Source organism: Polyodon spathula, chromosome 26, assembly GCF_017654505.1.
Source record: "Polyodon spathula isolate WHYD16114869_AA chromosome 26, ASM1765450v1, whole genome shotgun sequence".
NCBI classification, from domain to species: domain Eukaryota; kingdom Metazoa; phylum Chordata; class Actinopteri; order Acipenseriformes; family Polyodontidae; genus Polyodon; species Polyodon spathula.
The window spans coordinates 9,713,974-9,736,309 of record NC_054559.1 but is presented as its reverse complement, the minus strand read 5'-3'; the positions used below and the strand labels follow the sequence as shown (position 1 = coordinate 9,736,309).

Sequence of the window (22,336 nt, the reverse complement as noted above, 5' to 3'; positions counted from 1 at the left end):
AAAAATATAAATTAAACACAGCCATGGTTTAGAATATTCTCAGCCACCATCTCTAATTCCAACATGGTAATGTATAAATACATTTGAAATATATATATATATATATATATATATATTATAATATATGGGTTATATATGGGATATATAATATCATATATATATATGATAGGCATATATGCATTTATATATATAAAACGACCCTGTTCAACGATAATTTTTAATTCAAACGAATATTTTTTTGACATCGTGTTCGGATACAAAAATAAGATGTTAGTATTTGCTAGAAATGACAAAAATACCTTTTACCACCTCACCAGAAGTTGCACGACAGTTTCAACAATGACACATGAAAAAGTTCTCCGTGTGATGTGTTTGATTAATATATTTAAAATAAATAAATAAAAATAAAGCACAGCAGCCCTTAATCCTCTATTTAAGTTTTAGTCAGCAAGAAGTAAACAAACTACCATATGCACGCACATGCATAGTGATCTCCATGGAACGCCATCTGGGTCAAAAAATGCATTACAACGCCATTTCCATGTTTGTTTTATTTGATGTTTTTAAAGATAAATTTCAGTTTTCGTTTGCTTGTTGAGCTACAAAAAGGCACAAGTGAACCTCGTGTTAATACATTATGAAATGTGTCTATGGCTACTCTTTACTGCGAAGAAACATCAATGGTAAGGAATGAAAAAAGTTCCAAATAAATCAAATGCGGTGTCAACTTGATTTACTATTTATTTCGGGGACAAACAAAACAACATTTAACTTTAACTGCTATTTGGCAACCTTTGTTATGTAGTTAATTCACCGGCGTAAGAAGTAAGGCCTTCACAACGTATTCTTTACTCCTGGGATATTTTTCTACTTTCACGTGTTACATATTGTAACGTCTTGTTGTAAAATAAAGGCACACACGCCCCCTGCTGCTCTGCTGTCTGTGTGCGTTCTGAGCAATATAATGGCTTTTATTACTTTTTGAAAACGAAGACATATTCAAATGAATATTTAAATTATGAGCGAATATTCGAACATGAAAATCCTGTGTTTGTCCCAGCACTAATATTGTTTTAAACCGTGAACCGGCTGATGGGAGTCAGCTGTTTTACCACTCAGCAAAACAAAACATCACTGCACTAACAAGTTTCTCTAGCGGACAATTATTTATTTATTTATTTTTGTAAGATTTAAGATATAAACTCTTTTCTGTCTTCATGCTTACAATTTACACATACCATTGTTTATTTATTAACTTTTTTTTAACGATTTTTTTACAATAGCTTTCATACTCTAGACACAATATAGAAAAAAAAAGATTGATATATTTTCTTCTGGAAAGTCCCTCAAACTGACCCTCTTGATCCTCTCTGTCTAGGCGCTCTGATTTTCTTTAGCACAATCCTGAGGTAATTCATCTTCATTTTAACAATTGGTTAATTGTGCAAACTGATTTGAGTTGTGTTGGACATTGAGATGGGATCTTCAGTACACAACTCATTATCCATCAAAGGATTGGGAACAGGGAGGGAGGAAAGGGAGGGAATTCTATCGGAGATGGTTTTTGTGCCCTTGTACCCACACGAAGTCCTGAGGTTTGTGAATCTTGAGCTTTCCTCGCTGTATTTACTCCAGCATCGCATCGAGCTGGTCAGCCAGGTCATCGAACATGCTGCCAATGTCATCCAGGATACTGACTGTGCTCTTTGCCTCGGTGCCAGAACTGAAAGACAAGGGAGGAAACGACAAGCGTCAGGAAATCTGCAGGAGACTGCGGTGCTTCTGTCTCTTAACAAAGCTTTTGATTCCTGTTAGAAAATACAGGAAAAAATATCTGAAATGAATCAAATCTGCCCATGTGTTTTGTCAGGGCACCTGTTTCCACTGTGGCATCATTCACCAGCCCTTTAAACCAGGGAACCCTCTGATACCTATAGTGAGTATGTGCTGCTAAATCTTTCAAACATGGGTGATGTCAGGATATTTTATTTATTCAATCAATCGTTATTTTTATATAGCACCTTTTACGATAAACCGCCCCAAAGTGCTTTACATAGACAGGAACATTGACACATATTAAAAGAAGTAACAATAAGCAATAAAAGTGAACAATAAAATAAAAACAGTAAGAATAATAAAAAAAATATCTCCTTCTAGAGGAAGACATATATATGTTATATATATAATATATATATATATATATATATATATATATATATATATCCTCTATCTTTCTTAGAAATAATTTTAGGATATATAAAATAGATTATATCTTGGCAGTTCATTTTATAGTTCAGGGGCTTTATAGGTGAATGCTCTACAACTTGTGTTCTTTTTCTGAATCTTGGGACTACTATCCTGTGATCGGAATGAGCATCTAGGAATATATGGGGTAAAAGACCATTTAAATAAGATGGAGCAAGGCCATTTAAAGCCTCATAATTTAAAAACACCATAATAAACCTCTTAATCTGCTGTATCACTGGACATCATACCAGCACCTTGGGATGCTGTATTGCACCTCTGGGCAGTAGGGCTAAGCAATGAACCTTTTTGTCTTGTCAGTTGAATGAAGGCCTTACTCACTCTGCTTTGATCTTCTCCTCGACAGCCTGCAGGGCAGCAGCGAGTGAGGCGCTGGTCTCCTCCAGTTTCTGCTGTGGAGTGTCAGGGCAGGCGCTGTCTATGGAAGGGCCGGCGATGGAGGAGCGGGGAGGCTTCACAGGCACCCCATGATGGGAGGGCTGGGGGGAGGGCTGGGGGGTCTGAGCTGGTGGCGGGGCCAGGGGAGGGGGAGGAGGGAGTTGCCCCAGACCCGGGGGACTTTGCGGTTTACCCGGGCTGGAACATAGGGAGGGAGGTGTGCTTGAAGCCTTTCCGGAGCCTGGTTGTTTGGCAGGGGAGGGGGTTGGGGTCGGCCCAGTACTGATCGACTGCAGGACGGCTTGCACCTTGGCTGGCTTTGGCGCTGTAGGTGGGGGGGCGGGCTTTGGTGACACCGGTGGAGGAACTTGCTTCACTTCTGTGTGGAGAGAGAGAAAGAGAGAGAGAGAGAGAGAGAGAGATTATAGTGAGGCATTATAACATCAGCAATACATCAATACATTATTATAGCAGGAAACTGCTTCATTAGAATACTGGTAAGGATATTTTACACAAAGTTTTACACAAGATGGCACATCACACAAGTTTAGCCTATATGCTCAAGAGAAACCCCCTCCTTTCCCCTTCCCCAATGTCTGCTGCTTCACTTTAGTTTACCTGGACTGCCAGGTCCCGGGATGGGAGCCTTCTTTGAAGTGGGAGTCGGGGGTCCTTGCTTCTTCACAGTTCCCTGTTGTGTGAGTACTGGTTTGGGGGAGACAGGTGGCTTGATGGGCTTCCTGGTCTCTCCGTCGACTGCTTCCAAACTGTCTCTGCGGGGCCCCTGGTCGCCATTGCCCTCGGCTGCCAAGTGAGACATGAGGCCCTCCACCCCACTCATCTCTGACACTGGCCTTCGATTAACAGTGCCTGTGCCGTTTTGATAGAGGACAAAGTGTTGAGACTCCTGCAGGGAAACTGTCTGGTCTTTCTCCTTGGTTTTTGGTCGCCTCTTCACCGTGCTGGACTCGGTAAGATGGAATTTCACACTGTCTGGGTGATGCCTTGATTTCACTCTTCTCTTCAGAGTACCATTGGCGTCCACTCTGGAGAAGTCTTCCTGTTTCAGGGTGTGCACATTCTCTGGCAGGCCGTCGCCGGCCTCCGGTTTCCTGGGTCTCTGCTTGATAGTCAGGTTGCCCTCTTTGGCGAAAGGGATATTCTCACTGGAGCTGGTCCGAGAAGCTGGCTGCTGTTGGTCCTCTTGAGGCTTATTCTTCGGCGACTCAGGTTCCTTGGCGGAACTCACGCTGTCGGCCCTCTCTCTGCGCGCTGTGGCTATCAGTTCAGTCACGGGCCCGCTGATGGTTCTCCGCCGGTTGACCACTTCCCCGTCCAGGCCGATTGCATCTCGGTGCTTCACAGAGGCCACTCGCCCATGCTCCAGACTGGGCTGCAGAGTGATAGCAAGGGTGTCATTTACACTTGTATCGGTTTAGATTACTCTGTTCTTTAGACATTCCCTAAATGTGTCAACTGAAATCAGAGGCACAAGAACCAGACCCTATTTGGATAACTTATTATTACTGGAAAGTGTAAGTTCATAATATTTTGTATTGCTTACTTATTGTGAAACCTTCTGTAACTTTGCTGGAATGAAAAGTTTAAACGTGACTGCAGTTAGTCCACCCGTTTAAAAAATATAAACCTGGCAACATAATTAATATAATAATATACGCTTAATTTCAATTGGCCAAAGGGATGGACATATTTCTAGAAAGTTTTATTGACAAGTAATCAGAAACAGAACAAATCAAAATGCTAACATTTTGATGTGTGAGGTTTTCTCAAACATCCAGAGGGATAATAATTAAAAACTACAATGCTTGCAATAAGAGAGCTAAACAAGCTTCTTTCAGTCTCCACACATCTTCATAAGGAAGATCTTATAAGTAAAAGCAAATGGAAAAGAAATGGTAAAACTTTAGTTTAGGGGTTGCAAATCAAGGTTTATTATTATGGAATAAACACTGAATAATACATCAACAATATCTCTATACAGTTTATATACCACAAAAAGATTAATAAAACACCACAAAACTAATTCATTCATAAGTAAAATAAGCACCCCCTTAAATAAAGTGTGACCAGACCAACATGCAAAATGAACATTTAAGCTACTTCTATTCTGGAAACATAACATTCCAATTTCAGTGCACGGTTGTTCCAGCACTACCTGTAGATAGTGTATGCCGCTGCCACCGAGAGCCTTCTGCAGTGCCAGAGCTCTGGGTCCTCCGCCAATAGAGGACATTTCCAACATGGCAGCGATGCTCTTCACGCTGCCGGCACTTCCTGTGTCCACCATGCCCCCGAAGTCACTGGCCCGCCGCTGCTCCCGGTATACCACCACCAGCTCGTTGCCGCCACCCTCTCCGGTGACGTCATTGGCCAGGTTTGTGCTTGAAATAGCTGAGCTGGAGCGCTTGGGGGGAGGGGGAGGTGGGCCTTTCTTCTTGGGCCGGAGGGCGAAGGACTGGCTACGGTTGACATTCTTATCCCCGGACTGGCCTCTCACAGAGTGGCTCCTGCTCACACGGCGCTGTACGGTGGCATAAGGCGCGACATCCGGCACCGCTAACTCCTCACGGTCCCGCTCGCTGTCGGACATGGCGTACCGGTTCAAGCTGTGGGCCCGTTTCTTTGGCCTTCCCTGCTCCTCGTCAGATTCATCCCCTTGAGGAGGGAGGCAGAGCACTGGGACAGAAATGGGGACAACGGGAGCAACTCCAGTCCCATGGGTGACATTCGTTTCCCCTCCTTCTACTGGCTGGGGCAAGACATAGGCGAAGCCCCTCTGTGTGGGGGATTGTGGAAGAGACCTTGGGGACATGGGGCGGTCCATCTGGGGAAGCAGCTGGGAGGTGGGCTTCACTTTGGCCATAGTTTGAGAACCCCCCATAGTCTGTGGGGAGGACGGCCTGGCTTTTGTAGGGGTCTGGGGTGGTGTATAGGGAGGACCTCCAGCAGGGGGGAAGGACTGCCTGGCTTTTCCCAGCACAGGGGGCACGCTTGCCCTCTGCCTCATGGGCCTCACTTCCTTCCTCTGGGGAGTGCCCCCTTCCTCGGCAGGCCCCTCTGCTGGCGGTTCCTTGGCCTTGCTGCTCAGGCTGTTCTCTGTTCTCCGAGACGTCTGGGGTCGGTGGGGCATGTGGTTGCTGGCTTGCTTCAGATCCATGTTGTCCTGGGAGTCCCCTGTGTGAGTCATAGCAGCCTGCAGCTCGTTGCTCAGCTCAGTGTCCTGGAAGGTGGTCATCTTCGGGGAGAGGCACTCTGCCGTCTCTGGCTGAGGGGACTCGATGGCCACCACCCCCAGAGACTTAGGAGCCTTCTTTCTGAGCGTGCCCTGGCCATGCTCCACCGCCTTCTGTATCTCTGCCAGCTTCTTCACAGCCAGCATGAGCTTCTTCTGATGGCCTTCAAAATCAAAAAGAAGAGGAGCACCATTAGGGCGTTTTTAGTAACATGGAAATAAAACAATGGTTCTACTACTACAAACAAATACCTTAGCATGGCACTTTCATTTGAACCAATTTTCTAGATTTTTCAAGATATATTTACTTTGTATCAATCTTGTTCAATAATTATTTCTTCATACCACTTAGGGACTGTAAAAAGGGTGAAAAGTTCCAGGAACTGCTTTGTGAAGTAGTGTACAAAGATATTCAATCTAATGTACACTACTTTATTTTGCCTAGAAGTTTCTTTTAAGTTTTAAATGTGATCATGCGTCTGATGTATTTTTTTTTCTTCTGTCTTTTTTTTTTTTAATGTAGGAGGATATGTGGTGCAGTGGTTAACGAAACAGGCTTGTAACCAGGAGTACCTGGTTCAAATCCAAACTCAGCCACTGACTTGTTGTGTGACTCTGAGCAAGTCATTTAACCTCCTTGTGCTCCGTCTTTCGGGTGAGACGTTGTTGTAAGTGACTCTGCAACTGATGCATAGCTCAAACACCCTAGTCTTGTATCTTGTAAAGCACTTTGTGATGGTGGTCCATAATAAAAGGCGCTATATAAAAATAAAGATGATTATTATTGATGAGCCCCTGGTGTCTGATGACACCAGGGGCTGCAACATTATTTTAACAATGCCTTATGTGTAGCAAGGACACGCTGTGGCATTTTTAATTGAGCCATCAATATGAGATCGGGCAGACTGTGGCAGTGAGCCTCAGTCATCGACATGGTGGGATTGATGAGAATATCAGAGTGCAGTAGTAGAATAACAATAGGAGAATCTCAAGACAGAAACACTGCTCAGCTGGGTCTCGTGAACTCTAATGCAGCACTTGTGCTTAAAAATATAAAAATACATCTGTGTCTTTCAAGTTCAGAAAGAGATTTAAAACGTACTGCAGTTTCTTTACCAAAAGCTGAAATGAAAAGTATTCAGCTGCAGTTGTTTTGCTTCAGGCACAGTGTGTTTGAATGTAATGTTTCAGACATCTCTCATAAACACCTTTTTTGTACTTAAAATCAGTTAATGTGCAATGTAGGTCACATTAATCATTTAGGAGTACTGTATGTGAGAATGTACCGCATTTCCTTCTCCAGAAACATTTCTAAACAGCAACAGATCAATACATACTATCACCAATTAACCAACACAGATCATTATAATATAAGTGTGTATTGCCAGAATTATCTGGGCACTAGATGGCGCTGGCTCATAAAGGGCTGATATAGCCTACGATACTTCTATCTATGGATAGAATCTATCTATAGCTCCGACAGCACCTTAACAAAGCCTTATCAAACGTATTTCAATAATCGCAGTAAGAGCAACTCAGAATGATGGTACACATTGTAAAAATGCAAGGGGACGTTAACAAAATACATTCTGAAGTTACTGACTCAACATAATATAATTTGCAAAAATATACTTATGATTGATAACCCCCAATTATAATCTATTAACGTCTACCCTATTAGTCACAGTCTGTAGTTGTTTTTACCTAGTTTGGTGATGCCAATCTCCTGCAGGTCTTCCCAGGTGATGTCTGTAATGAAGTCGATGTTCTCATAGCCATTGTGCACAAGGATTTGATAATACTGGCCAAGGCCTATCATTGACAACCATTCAGCCAAATTGGCCTGCAAAAAAATATGGAAAATGGAACTTGAGTAAAGGCTGAGGCAGCATAAAAAGCTATCGCTCTTCCTCCCTGTTTTTAATAAGAAAAACAAATATCGCTTTTGAACTCTGATCTGGTAAATGCTGTCCTTGATTTTAAAAGTCATGTTTTTTAAATATCAAAAAGTAGAACCTTTAAACGCACTGAAACACTACATGGTTATTTTTATTTCTCACGTTGACTAAAGCACAGGACTTTAAACTCCAAAATGCTTTTAAACTCCAAAAAGGCATTAGACCAGCTAACATCAAACCACTTTGGAGGCTTTTCAAGAAAATACTAAGCCCCTCCTGTCTGCAAGGGCTTAAAGTGTTTCATTTCTTTGTAAAAGAAAACGTTATGTTGGATAACAGTGTCTGTAGGAAATATTTACCAAGGAGTTGGTTCGGAAACAATGTTGGGTCAGATTCAATGAACTTCAAACTGAAGGATTATCAATGGCTCCAATTAAAATGTTGTATTTATTATGTATTTCTAAGACGTGTTGAGCAAAAACTATTAAAGCAATCAAAAACAATTGTTTATTTACATGTGTGTGCACGTGTGATAGACATGCAATAAAAGCACAAAATTGAGACAACTGAACAAAAAGTGGAAAAAAAAGGCTGTGCATCTGTATGTCCTTTTCTGACATCCTCTCCAACACAATATTGTTGAACCCAGCCTGCCATCCAAATCTAGTTTGACAACCATGACGCAATGTCAAGCAATTTGGAGTGACCCTGGGTAACTTTACACTTGTGTGAGCACAGCACCGCAGTTATAACTCAAAATGAATTGCTTCAGTTCTGCAGCACTTTCCTCTTTTTGCACGACAACATCTAAAACCAAAAGTCTGTTTAATCCTGATGGTAGTATATATTGTTGATAACAGATATGTGGGCCCCACATAAATACATTGTTATGAATGGAAGATAAATAAAAGTGTACCATAATATAACTGAAAATAATCTTATTTCCTCTGAACCACCAAGGGCATTCAGAGGCTTTTAGATGCTGATACACTCCTTTTAGTGAAAGCAAGATAAAAGCTGTATTTTTCTTTGAAAACTGAACTGTACAGCCCCCCTTTCAATAGTACTCTAGAAGCCTGTTTGTCAGCATCTGACAGACACACAGCTTCATAACCATCGGATGAGAAGTAAAACTGAGGTTCTATTGTAAGTGACTCTGCAGCAGCTGGTTTTGTTGATGCATAGTTCACCCTCTCTGTAAGTCACTTTGGACAAAAGCGTCTGATAAATGACTGATTAATTAATAATAATAATTTAAAAAAAGTTTTAGTCCCTCAAGGATCACAGAAACAATCAAGGACTACACTGCAACACGAGTTACACATCCCAGAATGCCTATTTTAAATATTATATTATAGTTTTTCCTCAAACAAGCCATCTTCCCAACATTTCAGTATGTTGAACATACCTTTGTCAAAGGAAAGCGTGTTTGAAAATAAACAGTGGAGGTAATTATAGGCTTTTGATGCCATGGTAACTACACATTATTATTGTCTATTAATGTGTTTGTCATTTACTACGTAGTTAATGATGTAATGCTCTACCATTTATGGTATTAATTTATTTATTAATTTATGGCATTGAGTCTATTTATCCATTTATTTTCCTTTACGTTATCTAATTTTCTTTCTACAAAACTACAAATTGTAGTTAATTTGTGTTCTGTTCATTTTTTGTGTTTGATTAACTATTGGTTAATTTATTTTGTATTTCTTATGTTTGATAGGTGATTCTGTATTCTTTTATATAATGTTGTACCTGTCTCTCCTACATATATTATTGTGTTACATTTTTGGCAAAATATACCATACACAATTATTATATAAATATAAGTATAATATATTATATATTATAATCTTATACCAAACTATCTCAGTGCTTACTTACTTAATAGGAGCACTCTGTTTTGGTTTCCTGATGCAATCAAATATGAACTACCGCTAGTTTTAGTTTGCATAATTACATAAATACATGTTCAATATATACATATAATATCCTTGATCAAATTCACACTGTGCCTGATATATAGCATAACCAATCACAAGTAAAAGATAAAGCACAATTAGGTCCCCATGGACTGGATTCACAGAACCTCAAAAGATTGCAATAAAGACAGTCTACACCAGGGATCCTCCCAGTGTGATGAACGATGAAGACAAGTGAGAGCTCACACGGAGATGGGTACTCACAGGACTGGTGAAGGGGAGTGAGCTCACATGGAGATGGGTACTCACATGACTGGTGAAGGGGACTGAGCTCACATGGAGCTGGGTACTCACAGGGAGTGAGCTCACATGGAGCTGGGTACTCACAGGGAGTGAGCTCACATGGGGCTGGGTACTCACAGGGAGTGAGCTCACATGGAGCTGGGTACTCGCAGGGAGTGAGCTCACATGGAGCTGGGTACTCGCAGGGAGTGAGCTCACATGGAGCTGGGTACTCGCAGGGAGTGAGCTCACATGGGGCTGGGTATTCACGGAGTGAGCTCACATGGAGCTGGGTACTCACAGGGAGTGAGCTCACATGGGGCTGGGTACTCACAGGGAGTGAGCTCACATGGAGCTGGGTACTCGCAGGGAGTGAGCTCACATGGGGCTGGGTACTCGCAGGGAGTGAGCTCACATAGAGCTGGGTACTCGCAGGGAGTGAGCTCACATGGGGCTGGGTACTCACAGGGAGTGATCTCACATGGAGCTGGGTACTCATAGGGAGTGAGCTCACATGGGGCTGGGTACTCACAGGGAGTGAGCTCACATGGGGCTGGGTACTCACAGGGAGTGAGCTCACATGGAGCTGGGTACTCACAGGGAGTGAGCTCACATAGAGCTGGGTACTCACAGGCTTGTGTTCAGGGAGCCACTCCGCCACATTGAGCTTGCTGATTTCAGAAGTAATTTTCTTCCTGTGCCCAGGCTTGGTTACTCCAATAGCTGTCAGATCCTAGGAAACACAACAATGAGAATTACTGCACAGGAAAGGGAAGACGCAAGGCACAGTCATATTCTATACAACCTTTAACATATCAAGGAATTGAAAGAAATGGATGCTGACACATTACTATATTATAATTTTTTACCAAATATAGTTTATTTATAAGAAAGTTGTGAAAATTAAATGATCAATGGCTTTTACACACCATATATGAAAAAAAGAACATTTTTTAACCAAAACAGACAAAATAAAAAAGTAAGAAAACACTAGGGCATTTTATAGTTTATTAACAGTTAACAACAACATGTTCATGATTAGTTAATAAAGAAGAACCTATTTATTGACTAATAAAAAAGGTCAGCAAACATCAACATCAAGTCCTATAACATCACCGAATGAGGTTCTGCTTGTTTGAAGGCACTTTTAAAATTGGTGCTGTATAATATTTTGTAAATGAGATTTGGTTTATATTATTATACCTTTTTTATAAATATGTTGTTACGTATTATGTAACTATTAGCACAACATGAACAACAGATAATAAACAACAAAAGTACCCCATAAAAAAAGTACAACCAACCAAATAAAAATCAAGAAAAACATTCTAGGTGTATCTAGTGTCCTAGTGGCTAGTGTCCTCCTGTCTGTGCAGCATATATGCCAGGTAAATCCTTGCTTTTCCTGTATTATAAAATGTTCACTATTTACTGCTGCTCCTTAACTATATGTGTTGCAATTGTTTTGTCCTGGCTCATGATTTAATTGGGGTATAGAATTTGAAACATTCAATACACACTAAGTTGACAGGTTTAAGATAAACACCTAATAAAGGTCTTTCACAGCCACATTGTAGACAAGCACTGGGCCAGCCAGCCTTTCATGGATTATAGATTCATACCACTGTTGGTGAACCACTAATTTCAGATGTGAACACTACTGTGCCATACTCTACACAATTATGTATTCCACGGCTGTTTATCACACGTATTCTACTCTAAAGGTACTGTACTGTAGAGCAAAGCTTCACAATCTTTTCATTTTGAATGATTTGAATAGGATCCCCTAACTGGAAACTGAGGAAAAGGCAAATCGCAGAACAACGGTTTTGTTTTGCTGTTGTTTTATCACAAGGCCTGTCTTTCCTGTCAAAGATAAAAAAATTTGTACGTTGAGTGTACTGTATGTGTTGTTTTTATAAAAGTGAAGTTTCCAGAAGACAACTGCTGGGCTCTCTGGACATCAGTGTTAGGTTAAAATTTTAGTCTGGGAAATAAATTTGCTAACACTGATAAAATATACTAGCTCAGTAATAAAACCACATGAAATGCCAGAAAAGCAGCTAATTATCCCATTCAGAAAGTTCAAACAAATGCAAATCGAGCACAAATGAACTCTTCTTTGTCATTAATAACCATAAACTGCACACAGAGAACTAGGGTAAGAGCAAACAATTAGCACGCAGCTTTACTCTAAGATCTAAAATACCAACACTGCAGACACAAATATCACAGATTACAAAACATTACACAAAATACTCTTTCCATATGATTAGAAACATGTTTTGATCATATTAAAAACCATGAATCACACAACGCTGTATTCAAAAAACATTAGGAAGGCAACAAACGCATAGGTCTCCAATGCCTTTCTATTTACACACACACACACACACACACACACACACACACACACACACACACACACACACACACACACAGAGAAACGTGAACCTTTACAGCATTTGGATACTCAGCTTAAAGCTTTTTGAACCAACATTTCCTCCTCAAAGTCCGTTTTCATTTGATGATGGGAAACACTAGCCCTGAAACTTAAGTTGGTCCAATAAAAAGATCTGAAAAACACAGTTTATTCCGAAAGGCTTCCAATGAGGAAACAGCTTGGATAACTGTCCAGCATGCTCTCAGATTTAAGTGACAAACATTCCTCGTTACTTAGTCTGAATGTTCTGCTATCAAATAGTTACTGGGAACAAATGTTGGACAGGGAAGAAAGAAGATTCTCTCAGGAACTGGAAAGCAATAAACAAAGCACTGGAAAACAAAGTAGATTGAATATTTAGGAACTGGAAGTAGACCAGTGTTTTCAGCCCTGTATCCCTGCTTGTTTTTCTTGTGGGGGTTTGGGGGTCTTACCTCGGGGGTCATGCGGCTAATGGTGGGAATGTCATACCCGGCGGTGATGAAGTTTGGAGCGTAGACCTGGAGCTGAAACTCGCTCAGCCAATGGATAACAGCCTCTGAGCTCTAGAAGAAAAGATGTGGCATACATCACTCACTAGTTCCTGCAACTACCCTGTTCCTGGCTTAACACTCCTCTCAGAGATCTCATTTACTCCTCTTTTGCACCAGTGATGCAGAACACTTGAGCAAAGAGTGGAAATGCGGTGTGACACTGTCTGCAAAATGATGAAAAATAAACCATGAAAACCACATCAATTCTGACTGCAATACCGACTTATTCAGGTGCATAATTTAAGCGCTAAAACAACTTTGTAGAAAAATATAGGACAGCAGTAATACTTTGTATTGGAAGAATGAAGAATAAGTCTCTCCCTTTATAAAAAACAAAAAGGCGTCCTACAGTAGTGGCCAAAAGAATAGAATTTTCACACGGCTCATTGTAGTCGTGAGTGGTTTTACTCTGGGTTAGTAACTCAGTTATGTGTCGTTATTTTGGTAAATTTATTGTTAATGTGCTAAGCTTTCTCTTTTCTTCCTCTTTATTTTTCTGTTTATGTGGATTTAAGTACTGATTAAATCTGAGGGCCAAATCCCGGCAAGACGAGTTTCCCTACAAAAGCTTTATTAGAGCATCATCTGCACAGATTAAAATGTAAGCTAATTTTTTTTTACATTGACTACAAAATTGAGTTCTCTCCATGTATGAGGAACATTGGCCACTAAAATAGTTCAATTTAAACTGGGTTGTTTTTCCAGCACAGACCTATAAAAAAACAGTGCATTGAATAGCATGAGCTGCATTCACCAGAATTCTCTGGCTGCTGTACTCTATCACTGCAACACACAGTTGCAAAGATGCCAGCCAGTTAGCTGTTATAAAGCTTGTGTTCCTTCACCTTGATACTTACGTGGAAAAATCGTAAATAAAACCCCCCAGCAACTTCAGCCACTATCTGCAATAGTGTCACTGATCTTTATAGGTGGCCCAGTCAACACTCCCCACCTCACTCTGGCACCTAACTAATAAATTAGGTGCTACTCTATGACCTTTGAACAGATGAATGCTTTGCAACAGTGGCAATTTAATAAGGTTTATCCTCCTGGTGAGAAAAATTATAAAAATCCCTTTGTCATTTGCCGCCCTGTATTAACACCACTGACAGTGCGGACTGATGGAATCGAAAATCTTCACGCAACAGGCCAAGTGCCACCAAAAGGATGAGGAGGAATCACAGATTATGTTGCAATACTTAGAGCTCTAAGGAACTCAATAGTTAGTTGAACTGGGTAACTGTGTTCTTTGGAGGTTGGGGAGAAGCATGGTAAAGAGAGGCAGGCTTAAATTTATGAAGGTTGACATGAACATAGGTTTCCTTCTTGCTCCAAGGTAGGCTTGACTTTTGCTGGTGGTTCCAAGGATTTTCAGGTTAACCAAATAATCATTTTTGCAGGTGTATTTACAGTGCCCCCCCCCCCCCCCCATAGAGTGTGCTCTATAAGGTCTTTGTGTTATATAGATCAAGGGGGCGGTATATTAGAGTTATAATTTACAGTAATTACCAGGCTGGTTTAAAATCACCCTGTTGAATTATATAAAATAATAAATAAGTTAGCTGACTGCACATAATGTCTCACTGTGTACAATTTGTTTCATTTAAAGAACTGGCATGTCTTTTCACCAGAATCCTGACACACACACACACACACACACACACAAAGTAATCCTGAGCCATTGATTTTAGCTGTGGTACATGCTACAGAGAAGATTGGCTTTTTCCTCTAGAAACAGACGCAGTATCTGATTGCTGCCAAATGCTAGCATGGGGCTGCTGAAACAGAGCAGCATGCATTTACACATGGTTCTCAGTCATCACAGATTCAGGGGGGTTGTGGAGGTAGGAATCAGCTAACACTGGAAAAATAAATAATACTACATAATGTATTAGAAAAAGAAAGGTTCAGTGCTGTATTGTGATCCGATACACTGTCCTGCAGCATAACTGCACTTGTTTTGGCACAGAAAGAGATCCATAAATAGAAAGCTGCTTTACAGAAAAGATTGTTTGCTATGAAATTGCATTGGAAAAAAACCCCACCCAACTTTATATTGCAGAGGGTGGCAAGTGCTACTACAGAGGGGTGATGTCCTGATTGTATAACAGATGGTCGTAAACAACAGACGTCATTAATATTCAGAAATTAACACTGTTGATAATGGCGTTTATAAATAGCCACCTGTTGGCCACTCAAATAATTACATTTATATTCTTTAATATTGTAAACTGCTGGTCCAAAATAATGTGGATTCCTTCTCCAGGTAGAAGCCCTGCCTGTTTAACTATTTTGTTTATCCTTAAAGGGTTTGACTAAAAGGTACCTAACATCCTAGCTCCCCTAACCCAATTATTATTATTATTATTATTATTATTATTATTATTATTATTAATTAGTCATTTACCAGACACTTTTAACCAAAGTGATTTACAGAGCCTAGGGGGGTGAACTATGCATCAACAACTGCTGCTGCAGAATCACTTACAATAGGACCTTGGTTTTATACACAGATATATAGATATATACAGGGAAGAAACGAAAGTGTGAATTATGTGCACACATACCCCCCCCCCCCCCAAAAAACAAAGTAATGACCTAACAATCATAAACAACTATTACATATTTTCTTTAACTAGTATGCCCAAATAAATAAATAAATACAATCAAAATTTAAAAAAACTAAAACAAAAACAATAATAATGTATGAATGAATAAACACATACACAAATAAAACATTCCTGTCATATCCAATTCTATCCATACTATCAACTTAGCACTGGTCATTTTCTCTTTTATATTTTAGGAGGTTAACTGCCAAATTACCCAAGTTTAAGAAAAAGGTAATACCAACAAAAGCAAACACTGTGTGCAAAGCTATTAAATTCAAATTCAAAGCTTGGTTTTGTATCTACAGGATATCATTTTAATAATACATAGTACGATATGCATATACTGTACATTGGTTACTGTTAGTATACTGCTGTATTAGTATATCCCAAGGTTGTTCAATAACAAGCATTGCTGCTTGATACAGTACTGAAGCACCACATAAATACTGTCAGGAAAACAGTGACTTTAAAAACAGTTTAGTACACTAAATTTTTACAAAGAATGACACATATTTGCATTGGAAATCACACTCACCGATTCCTTGAATCCAAAGGTCTTTAGTATAGAGGCACTGAATCGGGACAGGAAATGTTTAGGCAGCATCTTCTGCTTTCTATAGACAAGGCTGACCCATGAAGTTTGATTGCTACAGCCTGGAGGACCGGTTTACACATGTGTTGTTGCTGAGGCTGCTGAGCAGCCTTGCCTTCCCGAGATGGGCTTACCTTCCCCTCAGACACTGCCTCAGATTTCCTCTGTGGTGGCTGGTCCCCGTACGGCTGCTCGTGGTACAGGCAGCTGGTTGCGCTCTGTGGACGTAAGGACCCTGGTGGTGAGAGAGAAAGATTAGGGGTTCTGTCAATGTCACAACAAGGCCCTCCCTCTCCCCCTGGTGTCTTTAGAGCTGTGCTGATGAATGGGAATACACTGGAATCAGAGCAGCGCAGATATGCTGGAACCGTCACTCAGGTCAAAAGGAATTGGATCGTTAGTTAGACTGGGTCACCAGCTGGCTCATTGAACGAGGGATAATAGATTATAAATTAAGCAGCCTCTTCATTTATCTTGAAAAGTACAAGGAAGATGGCTAGATGGGTTTTATTTTTTCCATCTAAATACATAATCAAGGCAAACTACACATTTATATTCTGAACAGAAAACGAATGCATTTAAGTGGGTAGTTTTCTCTCTTTAATGTGTTGCCTCTGAGATCCAAGAATGAATCAGTGAATTAAATATTATTGTAGCTTTGTGTTTCTGCAAAAACAACCAAAAACATCATGCTCTGTTGAAGTTTTAAACGATCTATTTACCTAGAGAAATCTACTTCATTTAATTTTCATGAATGCCTATCCGCAGTGATGGCCTGCCTGTTTTACTATCTATAGTGCAAATGTGCAGTTAATGACAAAGGCCAGTTGATCTGTATAACTAGTGGTCATTCTCACAATAGAACAGCTGCCTTGAGCTGCAGGGACTCAGAAGTATGTAAGTACATTCTACCACTATAAAGGCACTGAAGTATTTACAATTGTACTTAATGAAAGGCAAAATAGGCAGAAAATCTTGCTTTAGTCTTTCCAAGTCTTTGAATGGTATAGTGCAGTATGTTGTTTGACAAAATAAAATAACAGTCTACACACACAAAAACATCTGTTAGCCTATTATAAATAGACCAAATATCTACAAAAGTATATTAAGTGCATAGCGTGTTTTTAATTTCAGCTACATTCAGTCATTTAAAAAAAAAATAACCACATGCACATTACTTGGTTTAGTACTGAAATAATTAATCTTGAGGTGCTTAAAAACTGATTCATATTCTTTAAACTGAACCATTTTCCCTTACACTTTCAAACTAAGTAGATAGCAGCTAGTTCACAACTTGTTACAGACAAGAAGTAGCTGTTATTTGAATTGGGAATGCTTGAAAAACGACCTGACCAAAAACAGTGCAAGGAGACCCGAACTTCATTTTTGGCAGGACAGTGCAGTTATGGTGAGTATAAAAAGTAATCTTGGCCCCTCTTTACATTTTCAACTGTCTCTATAAATCATAGCGGGTCAGAATCAGAAAAAAATTGATTTGGGATTTCAAAAGTGAAGCATCCTGTTTAACATGACACAGGTGAGAGAAACACCCTTTAATCAATGGCTTGGCAGTAAAAAGTCATGATATTAAGAACAGTAGTACCTGCAGGTTGGTCCAAAGACTTTCCAGAACCTTCAGCAGCAAGGTGTTCCTTTGCCTTCTGGGACTGGGACAGGACTGTTGCCAAAAGCTTTGTTGATAAAAACAGAACAGGAATAGATATTTAAAAAGGGGGCCAGGTCAGTTACAAGTATTTCAATCCAACACGGCAGAACGTATAACAACGGTTCCAGACTGTACTCTAGACAACTCATTGGGGTGCTCTTAATGCAACAGGACAGGATATAAAACTAAATTGGCAATATTGTAGGTTTAATGAGAATGGATTTAAAAAACATAGGAGGATATGAAACTGTATCATAACCTCAAACTTAGAATAATGCCAGTGATAAGAGGCAATGTAAGTCAGGGAGCATTTAGACTTGAATACTAGCTTAAGTACTATGCATTACAACACTATTCTATAGATCCAAATGGGAACCACAAGGAAACTGTTGGATATGTAGTTTCAGAGCCTCCTGTATAAGACTTGGAGGTGTTAAGCACTGCTCAATCCAGAGAGTACCTCACAGCTTGTCTGTGGTATTTCTCTGTGATCCTACCTTGACACCCTCTGCCTGGGCGTGAAGTGTGTGGGCGCTGCTGCTTGCACTCTGTCCACTCCCAGACGATCGGGCACTGGCCACACTTCCCGTGCTGCCCACACTGCTGCGATCACCACCTGCCACCAGGGAGAAAGCACAGGGGAGAGGTCAGCTGCTTTCACACGCTGCTGAAGCCCAGGGACCTCCTTCAGGGCTGAAGAGCCATGTTGTTTTAATTGATCTAATTGATTTCCACAAAGCCAGGGCTCTAGCTCTGATGCTTTATTGATTTTTGATGTTTTACAGTTATGTGAACGTAGTGATGTTTTATTTTTTAAAAATGTTTTCCATAGTTGACTCTTGGCCAGGTTACCATTGGAAATCTCAGATCAATTGATGTGTTTATTAAAAGGTCCCTCCTTCAACACACACTAAGTGTAACCTTATCAGCACTACCTACAGCTATGGCTAAAAGTCTTGCATCACCTAGAATTTTAGGATTGAGACAAAATAAAAACTAATATATATATATATATATATATATATATATATATATATATATATATATATATATATATATATATATATATAATATTTATATATATATATATATTGTTATATATATATTACAATATATATATACAATATATATATATATATATATATATATATATATATATATATATATATATATATATATATATATATATATTTAAGTGTTACTTAGATGTAGTTGTTAAGTACAGGGTTTCTTTGATTGATCAACAGATGGGAGCGCCCGGTGTTACCTGCAAAGGGCTTGCGCAGAACCCAAATCTCCTCGCTGGCGCCGGCGGAGCTGCCCGTAGCCAGGGTGGGTGAGCCATGTGGACTGGATTCTGAACCTCGGGGACCTTCAACACAGAAACCAATGTTACCAGCTGGCAGAGACTGCCGTTTGCACTGGGCACCCTGGCCATGCTCCTCACTCCACAGTGGGAATGGACTAGAGGGAAGGACAGCGATGGCATGAAAAGAATTTCTGCAACCCCGACAGGACGGCTGAAGAGTGATTTTGGGTCAGAGCTGCCCTCAAAGTTTGGAGGACTGTTTTGTTTTTGTCGAAAAAGAACAATTGGGAGTTCAGTTTTATTGAACTACCCCTACTGAACGTCTTGATTTTTCAAAAGGAATTTGTACATGCAAGTTTTTCCCTGTACATGTCAATCCTCCAGTGCACTACTGACTGTACATTTTGTTGTTCTTTCGTTTCTTACCTGCTGTTGATGTTCCATGTCGCATGTCGCATGGTGTTTTTTATTCCTATTTCCAGTTTGTTGTTGCGAACAGGAAAGCCTCGGATGAGTTTGTTTATATTGTGCTACACGTTCTATCATTGCCCAAGGCTGTTGGAAGAGGGACTCAGTATAATCTGAGTGGCGTAACCTATTGAATCTTTCAAGGATAACAAGGGTTTATTTTCTCTATGACAACCTACAGTTGGAGGCGTGGCTCTGTTATGGTGAGAAACACATCTCATACCCCCTACCTCATCTCAAACATCAGGATTATGACAATACCCAGCTATTCAACAACAGATAAGACCTTTCAGTTACACCGATGAAAGTCTGTGGTCTACTGAGTTTTCTTGAGTCATATTTCAACACAACGGCTACCAGCCTGACAGACAAAAGCGGACTGACACACTGCACTGAGCTATCAGATTTTGCCCCCGCTAATTGGCTTAAAAGGAAGGATCTAGTGCTAATGGATAATCAAGGATACTCACAAAAGGGACCCCTTGGGGTTGGACCTTGCGCGATCATAGCAGGCAAGGTTTCGCTGCTTGATGGACCTTCAAGGAAGCGCAGGTGGTGGCAGCAGTATATGACAGGGTGGTGTCTAGATCATAACTAACACACGGAACGCCAACTCCAACATGGACGCAACAACCAGAGAAGCTAGTTCTCCGAGCTAGAAATTCAAACTCTTTGGTTAATAAAACACTTTAAAATCCTATTGTCCGGTTACACTGTATAAAGAAATAACAAAACAAACACACAAAATCTGGGTGACTGCAACCACACATTCCTGTTTCTGTGTGAAAGATGAATTTGTTTCTGGTTTCCGACAGGATCTGTGAAGCTGGTTTAAATAAAATAAACGAAGAACCCGAGGCGAGCAGGTCTGGAGTCTTTCGTGGCTTCAAGGTCACAGTCCTGAGTGTCTGGTTCACTTGCATGTTCAAATTACTCTCTAGTCTGTTAACCCCAGTGCTAAACATAACAAGTAAATGGTTGGAGAATTAATGAAAAATGAATCAGAAGGATAGCTCAGAGAGGAAAAAGAAAAACATGTATAAAAAAATAACAAAAATCAATCAATAAAAAAAGTAGACAGAGGTGAGGAGAATGGCCGATGCATGTTCCACTTCAGTACCTAGCAGCTGCCCCCACTCCCACTTAAAGCTGTACTTGCTTGTGTTTGTTTAAGAGCAGTTTTCACCATTCACCCAGTCATTAGAAAAGCTGACGTTACAGAGGATTTTTAAGAACAGTTCTGATTGGGTTTTCATACACATCTACTGTTATTTTAATGTATTCATGTAACCCTAACCCTTACGCTAGCAAGTACACCTTTAATGGTGTGACAGAAACAAGATACAGGCCTTCAGGGGTTGAAATTCCTAGAAGCACGTGGCTACCACGATGCATTACACTGGCTACAAAATGTTTGTTTTTGTTTAGGTGACTGGTTTTCTGTTTCTGCCATTTTATTAAATGCTAATTTAAAACTCTAGGGAAAAGCCAGGCATGTTTCAGAGCTCAAACAATTCATTAATTCTGTTATGTTTTTAAAACTAGTAGCAATTAATTTGGAGGGGTGATAGAGTGGCTGACTTGAACAAAATAAAAGAAAAGAAAGAGCTTCTACCCCTGAAATAAAACATTAATATGGACCTTGGTGATTCATACAACAGTAATTATGTCAGTAATAATAATAATAATAATAATAATAATAATAATAATAATAATAATAATAATAATAATAATAATAATAATTGTATATTGAGATGGGTCACCTAAAGATTACTTCCTTGCGATTTAGATTGAATATTAGTTATTTTTATTCATTCTTTTGTGAAGCTTTTGTTAATTTCACTATATACAGTACAGATTATATCTGTGACTATATTTATAACTCACTCATAACTTTTTCTCCAGTCAGCACAGTTAAAACTGAACACTGCAGGAACCACAAGCAACACAAGGTAGGGTAGAAGTGGGGAAGCAGTTTAGATCTGCACCTGACCTTTGGTGCTTCCTGGCAGGCTTTAGAAACCCTTGGAGGTGGCGATCTGAAGAAAGCCCACCAAAGTTTAGTAAAGCTTAGAAAACACAAAGTAAATCTCAGGGGAGTAATCCTTTATCTATCTTGTGCCTTGGATTTCGCCTTACTCCACGGCAGGCTTTACCATTTAACAAAGAGGAGATCGTTCAGCCACAACAAAGGTGAATGGAATAAGGCAAATTCCAACTGGTCACCACCAGGACACACTTGAGAAGCGACAAAGTAGAAGTGAATGAATAAAAATATGATACATTTTATTTGAAATAATAATAATAATAATAATAATAATAATAATAATAATAATAATAATAATAATAATAATAATAATAATAATAATAATAATAAATAAATAAATAAATAAAGCAAGCCGCTAGTCCTCTACCTTGTCCACAGTGCAGCTCTTCTGAAGTACTATAGGACCTGTGATAGCCAAAGGAACTGAAAAGTGGCTGATGGGAATGTGGAGGTGGAGGTGGAGGTGGCGGCAAGTAATGGAACTGATGGTACGTTTCGCCGTTAACCATGGCCCCAGGGCCGTGCGACGACGCAGAAATCTGAATCTTTTGATACTGTTGGGTACAAATGACTGTATTCCATGAACCTAGCAGCAACAAAAATATAAGAGAAGGAAAAGGGAAACAAATTAAGCAACTGAAATCAAAAGAAAAAAGAGAATCTAA

General features: G+C 39.9%; 1 protein-coding gene across 1 annotated transcript in view; it reads right to left on the bottom strand.

Annotated features, from left to right (window-relative positions):
- Positions 1 to 995: 995 nt before the first annotated feature.
- LOC121300777 (caskin-1-like) overlaps positions 996 to 22,336 on the bottom strand; it is a 57,263-nt gene continuing 35,922 nt past the window's right edge. Inside the window, exons 10-21 of the mRNA XM_041229635.1 lie at positions 22,039 to 22,257; positions 19,115 to 19,219; positions 18,345 to 18,463; positions 17,785 to 17,872; positions 16,316 to 16,416; positions 12,879 to 12,989; positions 10,633 to 10,734; positions 7,601 to 7,739; positions 4,820 to 6,060; positions 3,262 to 4,036; positions 2,587 to 3,022; positions 996 to 1,723 (exon numbers count right to left, since the gene is read on the bottom strand). Coding sequence (XP_041085569.1) covers positions 1,627 to 1,723; positions 2,587 to 3,022; positions 3,262 to 4,036; positions 4,820 to 6,060; positions 7,601 to 7,739; positions 10,633 to 10,734; positions 12,879 to 12,989; positions 16,316 to 16,416; positions 17,785 to 17,872; positions 18,345 to 18,463; positions 19,115 to 19,219; positions 22,039 to 22,257 — 3,533 coding nt within the window. The 3' untranslated portion in view covers positions 996 to 1,626. The remainder of the gene's footprint in view (positions 1,724 to 2,586; positions 3,023 to 3,261; positions 4,037 to 4,819; positions 6,061 to 7,600; positions 7,740 to 10,632; positions 10,735 to 12,878; positions 12,990 to 16,315; positions 16,417 to 17,784; positions 17,873 to 18,344; positions 18,464 to 19,114; positions 19,220 to 22,038; positions 22,258 to 22,336) is intronic.